Source organism: Serinus canaria, chromosome 12 (genome assembly GCF_022539315.1).
Source record: "Serinus canaria isolate serCan28SL12 chromosome 12, serCan2020, whole genome shotgun sequence".
Taxonomy (NCBI): domain Eukaryota; kingdom Metazoa; phylum Chordata; class Aves; order Passeriformes; family Fringillidae; genus Serinus; species Serinus canaria.
In genome coordinates, this window is record NC_066326.1 from 10105608 (window position 1) to 10119573 (window position 13966).

The 13966-nt window shown below is 52.0% G+C and overlaps 1 protein-coding gene across 1 annotated transcript in view; it reads right to left on the reverse strand.

Annotated features, from left to right (window-relative positions):
* Positions 1-13736, reverse strand: part of CHST13 (carbohydrate sulfotransferase 13) — a 28224-nt gene extending 14488 nt beyond the window's left edge. The window contains exon 1 of the mRNA XM_030227968.2: positions 13638-13736. Coding sequence (XP_030083828.1) covers positions 13638-13731 — 94 coding nt within the window. The 5' untranslated portion in view covers positions 13732-13736. The remainder of the gene's footprint in view (positions 1-13637) is intronic.
* Between the last annotated feature and the right edge of the window lie 230 nt (positions 13737-13966).

The following is a 13966-nucleotide window of genomic DNA, read 5'->3' on the forward strand; positions in this document are numbered from 1 at the left end:
CACAGATGTGAAGGCATTGGGGATCCCTGGACCTCACCATAACCAGGTGTACATAGGCAAGATGTCCAAGATTGCTTCCTTTGGGAAGGAGGTGTCACCCCCTAAAAAGAACACCCTTGTTTTCAGCAATCCCCCCCCTAATCCCCCCACTGCAGCTTCTTCAGAGTGCCAGGGCTGTGTGGCACAACTGGGTGGTAATGGCAGCCAGGCTCCCTGGCACTGACAACAGCCTTCCCCCAGCCAAGAAACACTCTCCAAAGAGGGGACAGTGAGTCACCGTTTGACATGGATAACTCAATGGACTGCACTGCCTTTAGCAGGAAAAGTCATTCACTCCTCCAGGGATGTGGCTGCTGGCTGGAAGGCAGCAGCCCACGGGCAAGAGAGGGACAAGGGGTGTGCTGCCTTCCAAAGTGTTAATGAGGGTGTGGAAGAAGGTTCTGAGCTATTCTCTCTGGAAAGTGATGGCTGGAAGAGCCATGCAGAGGGGTGAGTGCATGTCCTGCTCTCATTCCAGCCAGACACAACAGCCAGGCCTGCCAGAAGCAGCAGTGGTTGTGGTGAATGTCTGAGCATGGAAACACACAGCCTCAGGGAACTGAGGTGGGACCAAAAATCCAAGCACACCTGCCTCCACTTGTGCCCAAGATCCCTGATATCTGTGCACAGTCATCTGCAGGCAGCATCCCTGTAAATAGGGCTCATGGGACTGGAATGCCTCTGGCATGCTGCAGCGGGGGATGGAGAGGCAGCAGAGCTGCATCACTTCTCTGTCTGATATTGGGGCACTTGTCCCAGCCACACAGTGCAGATTACTCACAGCACAGACTCTCACACAGAAATCTGAGGGCTGACAGGCAAAGGGACAGCACAGAAGCCCCGGGCACATTAAATTAAACAAAAAACTCACATGGTTTCCATCCTGCAAAGAGGCAGATGGATGCTCCCTGCTTCCTCAGTCTGGGGTTGCAGTGACCCATGCTCATGACTGTCACCTACCCACAACCACTTCCACACTCAGTGACTCATGCCAGATGTAATAAATCCACAGACAGCAAACACGGGGCAGGGGCCAGCAGCATAAGGTGCCATTGGCACCAAGTGCCACCAGACTCCAGGTTTCTCCATCTGGATCCAGTTCAAGACAGACACATTGACTTTCATCAGAAAATGTCTCAGCCCAGCCTCTCAAGTGCTGTGGCAACCTTTGTGGGGCAGGCAGTGTCCCAGTGCCAAGAAGGGCGCAGACACCTCCTGAGAGGGGGCTGCAGCTGACCTGACCCCTCCCAGCCATGGGCTCCTCACAGCTGTCCCCGCTGCCACCAAAGGTCAGGATCTTCTCTTTTAGCTTGAACACGTCCCAGCCAAGCTCCTTGCCAGGAGTCACACCTGCAGAGAGCCTTCTGACAGGTCACACATGGGGCTGGCACTGCCATCACTACAGAAACATGTTAACTAAACCTTATTCCACATCACCACTCCTTCCTCCACTGAGAGGATCCAGAAACTGCCTCTCCAAGGGGCAATTTCTCCATTCCCACTCTCCAGGATCTGCTGTGCCTTTGGCACAGTTCATGGCTGGAAACAGGACTCTGGGTTGCTGGGTGAGATCAGCCCCTGCCACACCACAGCCTGCGTGTCCCACAGCACCACGTGGGATGTGGGATGGGAGGGAGCGAGGCAGCGCTCCAGTGTTCAGAGCTACTTGGGTTTTGCTCCAAACCACTAAAAAAAGAGAGATCTCTGCTGAAAGTGCTCCAAAGAAACACAGCAAGCACTGCTGACACTCCTCTGTCCATTTCTATTAATGCTCTTACAGGTTTAGCAGAAACTGGAAAGCTTGGAGCTGACTCTTCACTGCTCAAAGCATGCAAGAACTCCCAGATGAGCAAAGCCAGCATGACCCTGCATGCAGCCCCCATCAGTGAGTGCCCTTTGGAGGGGCAAAAGAGACAATGGATTGTGTATGTTTTGCTCCTCGTGCCTGGCTGACAAACCCAGCCCAGAGAGCTTCACATCTGCCGTGCACACTCAGCACTCTGCAGCTAAGCCAGGCTGAGGCACCATCCAGCACTGAGGGGTTTGCAGCCAGCTCTGTCTCTCTGCCTTCCATCTGCTGTACACAAAGCTCAGGCAGCAGCCACAGAGGTGGCTCTGGGGTTTGAGGGGGTGTCATCTGATGGATGTTTTTTTAAGCTGCTACAAAAAGAACATTAAACTCCTGATGTGAGATGGGGTCAGAACATCCTGCACTAGTTTAGATTTCTACTGCATGTCACACACACTGGGCAGGAAAATAATTATCTTTCTAACTTTACTTTTTTGCCTTTCCTTTTATTTTTTTTTTTCCCCTAACTGGATGCTTCTCAGCTTTTAACTGCCTGGAAGAGACCTCTGAAATCTGAAATCCCTGGTCTGTCCACGCTTTAGCCAGATGCCTACTGTTAAGGGAGTGCTGGCTGTACCCAAGCCAGGGCAGGGACTGGCTGCCACTCATTCCAGAAGTGACTGTGATTCAGAGATCTGGCTTCTGGACATGCTTTAAAACCACTTGTGCATTGCTCTTGATGCTCAAGATCCTGGAAAGTTTACTTAGGAAGAAGTTATTGCCAATGCCATTAGGAAGATATTAAAATTATTTGAAGAGCCTCCTTTTTTTCTATAAAGCTTCATGAAAGCTCTTTCCTCTTTTGGCTCCCACTTTCTTGCACAGCTTACTTTGCCTTTATGTTTCTAAAGATAATTTTTCTTCATTTCTCACTGATGACACCTCTTGGACTATCACAGTGCCACCAGCCATACCCAGGCTCAGGGGCTGGCACAGCTGGGCCTTGGCTGTGTGGCTCATTCCTCCCCAGAGGTGGGGATGGCTCAGGCTCTGTTTTCAAGAAAGGCCCTCTTATTCCCATTTAGTCAAGTTGAGTCAAGGATCAGCCAGGGAAACTCAAATCAAGTGATGGAAAATGGTGACAGTTATAGGGTTAGCTCACAATAAATCATGCAGAAAGGGAAAGAAGGAATCCAGCTGCTTCAAGGAGCATGCCAAATGCCCCAGCATCGTCTGTGGGGATCATATTAGGAACAGAGCCAATGGCAGCTGGTCTGGACACTCTGCCCCATTCAGTGCAGGGGTTCTTCCTAAACCTTCATGCCTCCTCAGCAGCAGGAGGCTCTGCTCACCTGGCACCAGCCTGAGGCAGATGCCAGGAAGGTTTTATAGAAAGATCACAGGCATTTTAGCTGGAGGGATGCATTTTGCTGGGGCAGGGTCCCTAGGTCTCTACTGTCACAAGGACTGCAATTAAGATCTTTATAGGAAACAGAAAATTAACAATATACAGCAGGAACACAGCCTCTGTGAGCAAATAAAGTATTTGTGTGTAAGCACCATGCAATCTTCTGTTTCCAAATGGTTAATTCCTCCCATAAGCCAAGCTAGAAGCTTTCCAAGAGCAATTTCTCTTCCCCATTACGCCTGTCATTCTCCTGGCCTCAGTTGGCTGCTTGCATTTATAATTCAAGCCTGAACTGCCAGCATTTCCATTCCTTGTCAATAAACTCCTCCTCTGCAGCCTGCTGCCCGAAGGAACTGCAGAAGAAGGGCTTGCACCAGCAAACAGCCCTTTGTCAGGATAGGCAGGGGTGGATTTTCCCTGGGCAAGGGAAAACCAGAGATCCACCTCTCCCTAAAACCCTACTGGTGTGGTGTCCCTACCCCTGCAGGTCCCCTTCTCTGGGCAGGCTGGGGCAGCCCACAGCTGCTCACACAGCACCATGAGCTGCCAAGCCAAGGGACCATCTGCAGCAGCCTCTGCCTCCTGCTCAGCTGCTGGGGCCACGGCAGGCCAGCGTGCAGGGAACCAGGCTGGGCTTGCTCAAAACCTGCCTGACTCAGCTCTGGTCTGGGCAGATGCTGTTTGTGCCCTCTGCACACAGGCCACCTGCACAGGTACAACAATGTCAGATGGCTCAGCTTGCCTGCTGAACATGTCTCAAGCCATCTTCTCAGCTCTGTGCATCTGGAATTGATGAAAGCCTCAAAAAGCTGATCTGAGAAAAAACGCCCACTCAGCAAACGCTTCCCAGGGCAGCACCTTGCATGCAGCCATCCCTCCCTGGCTTTGCTTCATGGCTCTCATCCCTCTGCTCCCAGCAGAGCCAGCTGAGGGCTGTGTCCTGCCTTTCTAAATGACACAGGTCATTAGCTGTCTCAAGATACACAACAAGAGTCTTCACAAAGAGTTAAAGAGATGCATGAGCTCACAGAGGAGGAGAGGAGTGAATTACAGCCTGCTGGAGACTTGGGAGAACCATCTCTGAGAACCATCTCCAGCACACACAATCCCACCACACAGCCCCTCGTGCCTCCTTCTGCTGCATTTAGTAATGACCACCCCCTGAGGCCCCCAAAGAGCCCTGTCTCCCCAGCCAGCATGTTCAGCAGAGGACACAAACACCAGTGCCACCACAGCTCTGGGGCACAACAGATCACTGCTGGCTGCTTTTCTGAGTGGCTCTGGATTTAACTCTTCCTGAGAGTGGCTGCTGGCTCTGGAGACATCCCTTTCCTTTTCACAGGGAGTGAGCAAGCTGTGATGGGGACCTCAGGAAGAAGGGAACTTGGAGGCTTGTGTCTACACCACCCAGCAGCAGCTGTGGGCTACTGAAGCAAAACTCCACCAGCATCAATTCAGCCTTGTCTGGGTCTCACAGTGCCTGTGTCTGCTGATCCTATTAAGCTAAAGGGAAATCAATCTCCCTGATACTGCCAGGAGTAAATTGGAAGAGACCCAGCTGTAAATATGCTACCCCTGCACCCTTGCCAAAAGGAAGGGCCTGGCTCTGTAGATATGTGCAGGACTGAACTCGCTGCCTTCTCCTGCCATGGGGAAATCTGCCTGTGCAGAGGCTCCCGTGGCAGGCAGAGCCCCAGTCTGCAGGGCAACACAGCACAAATGGGATGGGGAGCTGCTGAGGAGCTTCTCACCTCCAGCTAGTTTGTGCTGATTTCTCAGGTCCCTGCTTTGAAGAAAGCCCTCCAGAACAGGCAAGGCAGCCCCAGGGACACCCACACTCGGCCGCTATGAACAAACATCACCTTTGAACTTCATGTCAATATTACCCATCTTCCTGCCAGGTCAGTGAAGCAACATCTGGCCAGAGAGCAGGCTTGGGTTGGGTTCCACATGAGCAGTGAGGCTGCAAGCTCACAGGGAGAGAGAGCACTGCAAGGGATGGCTCCAACCTGCTGCTGCTCCCTCCCTGGAAGAGCTGGGAAAGCAGCCAGGAGATGGAGGGCTATAAATCAAGTGGCATTTACATGGAGAAGGAAAAGCTGTGAGCATGTTGTAACTGGAGGCCAGGACTCATGGCCTCAGCATCCCTCTGTACCTCAGGTGACAAGCTGATGGGAAGGGACCTACAGGCCCTGTGCTCTGCTGGGAAGATCCAAAACTTTAATGGCACCTCTCCTTGCATGAGTACCATGGGTAGAGATGCCAGCACCTGCCCATCTGCCATGGCCAGGCTAGAGGCTTCCTCATCTGTCACTCCAGCCACTGCAGAGGCAGCAACACCTTCAGAGACATTCTGTGGGGAGAAAACAGCTTCAAGTCCAGTAGGATGCTGCTCTGAGGGAGTCTATGAAAATCAAGTCCAATTGTGCAAAAGCTGGGTCTCACCAGAATCAGGTGCTTCCTCAGCACAGCAGGTCTCACTCCTGTGCTCAGCCTGGTTTGTGTACACAGCCCTGTAACAGACTCACACCACCACACACAAGCCTGGGGCACTGTGGTTTGCAGCATCTCACAGCTGCCAAAACAGCTTCACAGTGTGACACCACCCGAGGGTTCAGTGACCAGGGCTGCAGCACTGCTGGGAGCACTGAACACCTCTGCCATTCCCTTCTCCAGAGTATCAGGGATCACTGGTAAGGTGAAGGGGAGGTGGGACATGCCAACAGAGAGGCAAGCAGGACCCCAAAGAGCCAGGCCAGAGCTGCTGACAGGGCTGGGGATGGCTGGTGCTTGGGGAGCCCTGCTGTAGGTCAGGAAGCTCTCTCATCACAGCACAGGGAAGGACCTGAGGTGGCATAGGACACCATGTTCAAGTGGGACAGAAAAATCAGCAGACATGGAATCCACACACACTCACACCCTCAAAACCAGGTTCTCAACCCTATTCAACACCCAAGGGTGATTCTCCTCTCAGCAGAGCTGCCAGAGGATGTGGCTCATGTGGTCAGGCTTTCGTGTACTGGCAGACAGTGACGAGCCACCTCAGCTGAGGATGTAGCTATAGAACCCAAGGGTACTGGAGCTGCTACAGCCCTATCCAGAGAGGAGAAACCCTGCTTTCTTCTCCCAGGAAAGGCCAACTCCAAGCCCTTCCCAGCCAAATTCCCATCACTCTGCCTGCACATAAATTTACAACTATTTATTTAGTCAAAGATCATCCAAATATTGAGAGCTCAGGGGCACTGTGGGAAAACAGGAGCTGGCAGAGCAGGCAGCCTGCTCCTCCAACAGGAGGCTGCAGGAATTCCCCACTGGCTGGTTCAAGGCTGGACAACTCCATGCCCTGAAGCTAAATGTGTTTAGTGCCAGCAAGCTAAAGGGAGTGGACTTGTGCAAGGATCTCTGAGGCAAGGATCACCAAGTTCAGAAACAAACCTGAGGCAGATCTTTGCCTCTGAGACTTTCAAAGGTGGGAGGCGGAAAAGGTTACAATGCAGGGACCTTCAAAAAGCCTACAGACCCCAGACATCCCATTAAGGGCTGCTGCAAATGGTCTGGGAAAAAATGAAACTTGCTCAATAGCATTCAAAAGAAATGCTGGAAGAGAGCTCAGCTTCCCTCTCACTTGCCCTCTCCCTGTCCAGCAGAAGCCAGCATAAAGCTGTCCCCACATCCAGAACTGGCATGTCACCAGGTCCAGGATGGAGCTCCAGTGTCAGGACTGTGGCCCTGATCCCATGTGGTGCCCTCACACAGCCTTTCATCAGCTTTTCAGACTGAAAACCCTTCCTTTAGGCAGCTGCCCAGGGTGAGTCACAGCAATGTGTGGGGCTGATTCAGAGATCCATTTGACAGTGGTAGGGGAGTGTGTGCACAGGGCAGTGTGTGTGTGTTTGCTTTTTGCAATCACTGTCCTGTCTGCGGGGCTCAGACTGAAAACTCACTCAGGGCACTGCTGATCTCTGACAGATTCAGCCCACCAAGAGGGGAGCAGAGATTTGTGGCTGTCAAGTGGTGGGGTGACAGTTCAGGATGTCAGCCACTGCAGGTTCCTCTGGCTATTGGGTGTCCTGGGCTTGCTCAGCTCCCTGCAGAGGGGAACTGGCACTGCTGGCTGCTGGAACCAGCTCTGCTGCCTCCTGCAGACACTGCAGAGGTGCCAGTGCCTGTCTGCTGCTGCTGCTGCTGCAGGCCCCGTGCTGAGCAGCCAGCACAGCCCAGCTCCTGAGAGCACGAGCCTGGCAGAGGCAGTGTTGGTGTCATTTGTGTACAGGATCCAAGGCACACAGAGCCATGTCTCACACTGTGTCCTCTGGCTCCTCTTCCCTTCCCTGTCCCCATGAAGGACACACTGGGTGTCCCTCAGAGCATCATGCTCTCCCTTCAGCACAATGAATGAAGCATCACCTCTGCTGCCCAGCTCATTAAACTGCAACAGAAACAAAACCATGTGCCATGCAGGCAGGACCAAGGCACAATGGTGTTAAACCCAGGACTTTCTGGCCACCAGAGCTGCTCTGAGATGTTTTCCCCTTGGCTGACTGCTAGTAGTCCTTAACTGCCTTTGAACACGGAAAGTTTTGGGCTTTTGCCCAGCTGTGCCTCAAAGGCTCAGAGTGAAACACCCCCCCTTGGCCCCTCAGAGGTATTTGGGGAGCTAAGCTCTTCTTTGGGTACTCAGCTCCAAGGGGCAGTACTGGGAGTTAAGTGCCTAATGCCTTTGTAGTTCCTTGGCTTCTGATATAGAGTCCTGGGAATGACAGCTGTGTTTGCACTGGAATTAAGAAGGAGGGTTTGTCTTGCTCTCTGTTCATATGCTAGCAGGAACCAAGGACCAAGAAATAAACCCAGAGCATAAAAAAATCCCAACACCCTCAGGAGAGCCATGACCACTGCACCAGCACTCATCTCCCAGCCTTGGACCTCACAACCCTGCTCCAACACAGGCAAAGCTCTCCTGGTGCTGTTTTTGTGGAGTTCTTACTGCAGCACATTGGAGTTTTGTGTGTGGGGACAAAATGCAGGTGCATGGTGCTGCCAGAGAGGAACAGCCAGGCTGAGATGCCAGAGGAATGTGGGGCCAGGAGAGGCTGGATCCAGCCAGCAGAGCCACCGGGACACGAATCTCTCCTGCAGGGACAGAGTTAACTCCGGGTGTGCTAAGCCCACTCCTTTCCCCTCCAAAACCTCTTGCATATATCAGAGATTCTCAGGAAACTGTATAAAGCCAAGAAGGACTAGAGAAAGCATTCCTCATGAAAAGCCTGGCCCTCAGGAGCTGATGGGCTTCATTACTGCCCTGCTCTCAGCACCGGACTGCGTGGATTCTTCTACCCCAACAGGTCACGGATGAAGTGCTTCATGTCTTTTCCAAAACCAGCAGATCTGAGGGCATCCAGCCCGTGTTTGCCAACATCTTGGCTGATAAATGTCACTGTACTTTGAGTACTGGCTCCTCAAAAGGAAGGGGCTACATCCTGGGCATCACAATACTATGACTGGGAAAATGAGCTGGGGACAATTGCCCCATGAAGAAACAAAATTGAAATGAAATGAAATGAAATTAAGAAAGAGAAAGAGAAAGAGAAAGAGAAAGAGAAAGAGAAAGAGAAAGAGAAAGAGAAAGAGAAAGAGAAGAGAAAGAGAAAGAGAAAGAGAAAGAGAAAGAGAAAGAGAAAGAGCAAGAGAACGAGAAAGAGAAAGAGAAAGATACAGAGAAGAGAAGAGAAGAGAAGAGAAGAGAAGAGAAGAGAAGAGAAAGACAGAAGAGAAGAGAAGAGAAGAGAAGAATCAACACCATCTGAGGGTGGCTAGATTTGTCATGCCTGCCTGTGCTGCAGCCTTAGCCAGGGTAAAAGCAGCACCTCCCTGGTTATCTGGAAGGCTGAGGACATGTGTCAGCCAGCTGCAGGCACGACCCAGGCTCAGAGCATTCTCTGGCCAAACCCCGCACACGTCCCAAGGCAGCGGCTGAATTTCGGCCTCCAAATACCTTTAAACAATGGGGAGGAACTGAGGGCTAAAATAGGCTCTTTCCTGTTCTGAAAAAAAAAATCCCTGGTTTTAAAAGGTCTGCTAATATTTAAGTGTGTATTCATCACCATTCATACCAGGTCTAGGTGCATTTGTAGGTTCAGGGACCAGAGCTCTGCGGGTCAAATCACTTATCAACTCTACAATTTCTGTAATAATTTGTATCCCTCTGAAGGGACCAATCTTTAGGCATATAGAGATGGAGCTGACTGAGATCAATAAATTTGGAACAATGAGAAGCAAGAGTTTTTCAAAGATCTGCTTGTCCTGAGGGGTGTTGAGCTGGGCAATTGAAACCACTTGAGAACTGGCAGAGAGTGGTGCCAGTGGTGTGTTCCATAACCACCTTGGCACATCAGAGGGCTAACAAAGATGGTGAGGCAGTTTCCTACCTGTGATATCTGTTACATGTGTTGAGGTGGCTTCTGGCATCGCTGCTCATCCTCTTGCAACACCCCAACCCTTCTCTCTCAGGCTGGTGAAGGGGTTGGAGAAGGCTTTGCTCTATCAGAGCTCAAGGAGATCCAGCTGGTTGATACAGGAGCAGATAAGAATGGAGAGAGGGCTCTCACTACTTTCTCACTTGGAAAGCTTTCTGGGATAGGATCACAACCCTGGCACTTCTGGTATCTCTCGTTGTGAAAGAGTCAGACCAAAGGCTGAGTACATCTCACCTGCAAGGCCCCATGAGGTCCAACAGCTCATGCTGACAGCAGGTTGTGAAACAACATGGGGAGTGCAGAAGCCAGCACAGAGCAAGTGTTGCTAAAAGGACCTAAGAAACAACAGCTGGATGCTGCAAATGGACAGAACCATAGCAGAAATAAAGGAGCCCTTTGAGATTGAGAGCTTTTCCTTCATTCTTATTGGAGAAAATCTGCCAGCTCTCCAGATGTCAGTACAGTCTACCTACTCACAGTTGCCCCAAAGACATACCTTTGGGGTGGCCCCACAGTACTGCCCTGCAGAAACCTCAGACCAGATGAACACAAGGCCTTAAGACCTGCCACTCACCTCCCTCTACCACCCTCACATGTTCCCCCTTCCCTCTATCCCTCATCTGTACTACCAAAGTAATCCCACCTCCCCCACTGCTGCTAAAATCAGTGTGGTCCCCCTGAGAACAGCAGTGACCAAAGCTCTGATGCAGACAAGGAATGGCAGCCTCCAGTATCTCCTGCTGTGCCAGCCTAGATGTGCTGCCAGCAGAGTGAGATGAAATACCAGTCTGGGAGCCCTGCTGTGCATCCTCACCTCCATGCAGAAAATGTACAGCAGGCACAAGTCAGCACAGCTCACGGTGCTCTGCTCCTGCCATTAACAGCAGAGGAACATCAGCTCAGACAAGGGATAACAGCCATGCCAAGGTCAGACAGGATCTCCTGGATGGCTGTGGGGTGACACCAGTACAGCCAAGGACTCCTGGTGCCCCTCATCCCCCCCTGAGCCCAGCTGAGATGGCCTGAGGGTTGCCAGGAGCTGAGCACACTCTTGCCCATGCCATCAGCCCAGGTGCAGGAGGTGCTGAAAGGTGACAGCTCCAGGTAAACCCCAGAACTACCCACTGTGGCATGATGTGGAAGGTCCAGGGCCAATGTGCTCAGCACCACCTCAACACCTTCCTGCAATGCTGATGTCCTGCCCTTGGCCATGTACCTGTGAGCCTGGAGCCACAGCTGGTGGCCAACAGGACAGACAGGTCACCACCGACCTGAAGCAAGCAGGGGACAGTCCATGGCACAGCTCCAGCCCAGGGCCAGAGGAATGAGGGGCTACAGACCCCGTGTCTGCTCACAAGTACAGCCAGCAGGAATGAAAGGCAAAATAACCCACAAGGGCCACAAAGTCAGGGCACACTCAGGCACACCAGCCCACCTCCCTCTGGAGCACCAAGACCTGTCCCACCCCTCTGGCAAACACACTGAGCCCATTCCTGCCTCCAGGAGGTTCAGCAGGGAATTCTGCCACTGCCTGCAGTACAGACTAATTCAGCCCACCACCAAAATAACCAACTCAGCGGCATTTAGGAGCAGTTATTTCAGCACAGGCTGGTGTGTGGGTGTTCCTGAGGCAGAACAAGAAAGCCTTATTCCAGGCCAGCCATGGAGCTCAGCACAAACCACTCCATGCACAACTGTCCGGGTGGAGCTGTAAGTGGGCAATGCAGCCAGAGGGGATAATTCCTGCTCCCTGAGCTGAGTGAGACCTCAGCACTCTCAAGCTTAAAGGTTTCTGGTTGTATCATCATTCTCCCCATTCCTTGTCCTGGTCACAGGAAGGTTTGGTCTCTATGTGCCATTAGCAAGGATTAATTCAGCATATTCCATGTAATGGACTGTGGGTGGCCCAGGGAAGGCAACCTGCTCAATCCTTCTAATGATGGAGAAAGAATCTGACTGCTCCTGGGGGAAACTCATAGCATAGCTTCCTTTTTTTTTTCCTAGCATTTTTCTTCATTATTATATAAAAACCAAATGACACCAGACAACCAGAACTCCAAATAACCCCCAGGCAGATATCACTTTAAAGATGACATTTTCATTTGCAAATTGTTTACTTATTATTGTAACTTATAACTTCTAAAATTCAAGCAACTGGCCTCAGTTTGTTTTCCTTTGGGATAAAAAATGCAGTAATCTGTAGCTTGCTTCTTTTTTGTATATGGTAATGGCCTTTCCTCTGCTAGTGTTTCTCCCTGATCTGAAGAGGAAAGGAAAAACTGTAAACTGAAAAATAATAAGGGAAAGAAATGGCACAGAAATGAAGGCTGGACCCAGGGAGACAACAGTGTGGCTAGAAAATAAACTGGTGTTAGAGAACATGAATGCTGCTTTAACTCACCTCTTTATTGAACCTAAAGGGGCAAATCTGCAGAGGGCATCCACATCCTCACAAAAGGGCCCCCACTGAGTGACAAACATTACTTGGTTCCAGGAGTTGGAGATCCCTACCTCACAACTATCAGCATCTACAGGAACTTTCGAAAACCACACTTGCCCCACGTGAAAGAATAGATTTGCAGGGCATTGCATTAGCATTCCAGACCCAAATTCCCTCCAGTGCCTCGTGAGACACCACTACCATTACCATCACCTGGTTTGCTCTGACCTCATGGGAACTCTGTGTGAAACTGGGTTGAGATCAGGTGAGGAATTAAAGGCAACTAAGCACAGAAAGTTCTGCTGACTCAGACCAGCGGAATCTCTATTTTGAAAACCAGAGCCCTGAAAAAAGATATGTTTTCCAGTCAGATGCTAGAAAGCATATCCAGTGTAAAACACAATCATCTCTTCATTAGCACCCCTGGAGATTAAAGCTGATTCAATGCTGCACTTATTACTGAGCAGCCCCAACACTAAAATATGATGCATAAATAATTTCCTTAAGAAAAGAAAAAGCTACTAAGGAATACAATACTGATTATGGTCTTCTGGGATTTCTGAATTCATCTGACAAGCTTCACATGCTCATCTAGAAATAACAAATGCTTGCTCGACACCCAACTCCTTTTCAATCTTACTCAGCCAACAAGTTATGCCTTTTGTATTTTTAGGAAAAAAACACATTAAAGTGATGGAGCAGCCCCTATAAAAGGAAAATCACATTTCATTTAGTCTACACTGATAAAATTCCATTAACGTTTCAGTCAAGTCAGTCTTCTGAATTTTAAGATGTAACTCTAAAGGCCCCATTGATGGATTGCTGCTGTACTCAGAAAACATTAGTACATTGTTAAAACGGCAGCAATTACCCAAAAACGTCTCGTAGGAAAGAGGAACTAATTTTCCCAAAGGAGCAGAAAAAGCAGGGAAATAAATTATCCCCCAAGTACAAAATGGTTCAGATTTTAGTTCAGAATTGTTTCCCAACTTGCGAGAAATTTCTAAGAGCACACACACGAGAAGTCCCTTGAGCCATCCAAAGTCTCCCAGGAACTTTAGTGACCGGGGCTATGAATGGGCACTTGCGGGACAGCAGCTCCCCTCTCCCGTCCCGACCCCGCTTAGCCTCGGGAGGGCTGCGCACAGAGCTCACCACGGCTTCGTGCCCCGCAGGGACAGCGAACAGGACAGCGCCCCGAGAGAAGGTGCCTTTGGCAAGGGGACACGGCTGTCAGTCACTGCGGAGCGCCGGGACGGGACGGGAGCGCCGCTCGCACCGCGCCGAAGTTGGATGGGCTCAGCCGAGCGATGGGCAACGCCGGCGACTTCCCCGGCGGGCACAACTTCAGCTCGCCGGGGACCGGCCGACACCCGAGGGGCTCCAGGAGCAGGGAAGGGCTGCCCGCCGTGCCCCGCTCCCCTCTCCGCCCGCCCGCCACCACCACCGCCGGGGGACCCTCCTGGAGCGCGGCGCCCGCGGACCCACCTGGGCTGAGGCTGCTCTGGAAGTAGAAGAGGACGAGCAGGAGCGAGCCGAGGCCGGCGGCCAGCGCCAGGCGCGGAGCCCGGCTCCGCCGCATCCTCGGCCGCGGCTGGCGGCGCAGCGCAGCGCCCGCGGCCCCGGCCCCGGCCCGCCGAGCCCCGCCGGGCGCCGCCGCCGCCCCGCCCCGCGCCCGCGGCCCCGCGCCCGCCCGCAGGAAGTGACACGGGGCGGCTCAGCCGCCGCCACGGGAACTTCGCCCCCCGAGAGCCCCGCGGCGCCGGCAGCGGCTCGGCCCGGCCGCGGGGGCGGGGGCCGGGGGGGTTTCCTCGCCC